This window comes from Fonticula alba (assembly GCF_000388065.1).
Source record: "Fonticula alba strain ATCC 38817 unplaced genomic scaffold supercont2.5, whole genome shotgun sequence".
Lineage (NCBI taxonomy): Eukaryota > Rotosphaerida > Fonticulaceae > Fonticula > Fonticula alba.
In genome coordinates this window covers 2,220,554-2,222,785 of record NW_009242975.1, presented here as the reverse complement: position 1 = coordinate 2,222,785, position 2,232 = coordinate 2,220,554, and the positions used below count along the sequence as shown (strand labels likewise).

The 2,232-nt window shown below is 65.5% G+C and overlaps 1 protein-coding gene across 1 annotated transcript in view; it reads right to left on the bottom strand.

The window, feature by feature from the left end:
* The window catches only part of H696_03653 (hypothetical protein), a gene marked incomplete at its 3' end in the record, with an annotated part of 3,425 nt that extends 1,434 nt beyond the window's left edge, over positions 1 to 1,991 (bottom strand). Inside the window, exons 1-4 of the mRNA XM_009497526.1 lie at positions 1,596 to 1,991; positions 1,174 to 1,404; positions 871 to 1,054; positions 53 to 649 (exon numbers count right to left, since the gene is read on the bottom strand). Coding sequence (XP_009495801.1) covers positions 53 to 649; positions 871 to 1,054; positions 1,174 to 1,404; positions 1,596 to 1,706 — 1,123 coding nt within the window. The 5' untranslated portion in view covers positions 1,707 to 1,991. The remainder of the gene's footprint in view (positions 1 to 52; positions 650 to 870; positions 1,055 to 1,173; positions 1,405 to 1,595) is intronic.
* Positions 1,992 to 2,232: the final 241 nt, after the last annotated feature.

Genomic DNA, 2,232 nt, shown 5'->3' with positions numbered 1-2,232 from the left:
GAGAGAGAGGAGAGAGAGGAGAGAGGGGGAAGAGGCCGAAAGTAAGGCGCACCGGCACGCATCAGATGCTGCAGACACTCGCGTTGGTTGCCAATGGCACACACGTGCATCGGCGTGTTGCCAGTCTCATTGGTGACGTCCGGGTCAGCCAGCCCCGGCGGCCCGAGCAGCAACTCCACCACTTCGTGACTGCTGCTGTGGCAGGCGGCATGGAGCTCCCCCAGATAGGCCGGGTTGTGGGCCGGCGCCGCGCGAGGGGTGTTATCCGGGATGATGGGCTGCGAGAGGTCGGTCACCTGGCGCTGGACGCTTGGCCGGGCTCCGGCCTCCAGGAGGGCCCGAACACTGCCAACACACCCGGCCGTGCAGGCATCCAGCAGCGGGGTGGCCCCGGACCCGAGCGATGGCAGTGAATGCAGCGGCTGGATTGGGCGATCGGGGAAGGCCACGCCCGGGGCGGTGCTGCTCTTGGCCGCTGCCAGGTCCATCAGCAGGGAGGTTGCTCGGGTGGCCGCGCGCTGCGCCGCCCGATGCAGGGGGGTCCGGCCGTCGGTGGCGCAGAAATAGTCCAGATGTGCACCGCCCTGCTGCACCAGCAGCAAGATCATCTCGGTGTCGTCATTGGCCGCGGCCACCGCGAGGGGGGTTTCTTCGGGAGGGAGGAGGGGGGGGGGAGGCGCGCCCGCGTCGACAGAACACAGGGAGTGTAAGTGTGAGCTCGGAATGGCGAAGGAGGAGCACGGGCTGTGTAAAATTTAAGGGCCTCCGAAGGGGCGTGCCGGGGATTTTTCCGGCGGCAGAGGGGAAGGAGAGGCGGGGCGAGGGCTGTGGCCGGGGCATTCGTGAGTCGGCGCGCAGCATCAGACGCACCTCCATTCTCGAAGGTGAAGTTCGGATCGAGACCCTTGTCCAGGAGCTCGCGCGTCTTGCGAATGCTCTTGGCCATGACCGCCTCGATGAGAGCCTTCTGATTGCGTCGGGTGTTGTTTTTGGCATTCAGCTGGAACTCCTTCTCCGAGGCAAAGCGCCGCTTGGGCACAAACTCCAGAGCCGTCTTCGGGCCGCAGGCGACACACACCGGTCAGGGCGAGAGAGGGAGAGAGAGAGAAGTCCATGTGGAATGAATGCATCAAGAGCCGATCCCAGGCTTGAGGAGGGCAGGAGGGGGCGCACGCTGTCTGGGAAGTTGTACGCGCCCAGCTGGCGTCGGTCATCCAGGAAGTACGCGCCAGACCCCTTGGAGCCGTGGATCTCCAGGAGCCCGTAATTGGCCGGGTTGATGAGTTGATCGTCATCCGGGCTGGAGGAGGCCCACTTGACGGAGGCCCCGGCGGCTGGGCGGCCGAGGTTTCCCAGGCCGAGCTTCTCCGGCAGCTCGCTCTTGATCTCGAAGATGCTTTTGTTCTGTCCACATGGCCCCTCGTGTCAATGGAAGGGAGGGGAGAGAGAGAGAGAGAGAGAGAAAGAGGCAGGAGCGAGAGGGAGGAAGGGGGCTCAAGCCGGAGCAAAAAAAAAGACCCACCCCGGCCAGGGGGCAGGAACCATGCGAGAGTTGGGTGGGGGGGGCGGGCCACAGGTGTAGACGACACACGCACCGGGTCAAAGCGGAAGGTCTTCCGGATCGACCGCTTGGGGAGGATCACGGCGATCAGGACGGAGGCCGCCGGCTGGGCAGCCGAGGCCTCGGCATCGGGGGGAGTCGACATGATGAAAAGAAAAACCGCGGCGGGGAGGGCAGGCGGCCACACACGCGCGAGCAAGCACACACAGGTACAAACGCTCTCTCACGGGCTCCGGCGAAGGGGAGGCAGGGGGGCTGAGGGGCGAGAAAAGGCGCAGTGGGGAGCAACAAGAGGAGGGAGGGGGGGGAGAGGCAGGGAAGAGTAGTGAGCCCTCTTGAGGAGCCGCCTTCGGAGGGAGCGCCCAAAAAAGTTTAGCCTGCCCAGCCTTCGAAGCGGAGATGGAGGCGCGGCGGAGGGGGGGGGGAGCAGGACATCCGCGTCTACTTCCCAGTTTTGGATGTGAAAACCAGGCGCGCCCTCGAGCCACAGCCACCTGAGAGGGGGAGACCGAGCACGAGGGGGGGGGGGGGCAGCCGGGGGACAAACAGGAAAAAATCCTGGGCATCTGGCAGGCAGACACGAACACACTCATCCATCTCGGCCAGATATTTCTGGCATTCCTCGCGGCGTGCCTGCGTTCGGTGGTTGTCCCCCCCCCCCCCCCCCCCCC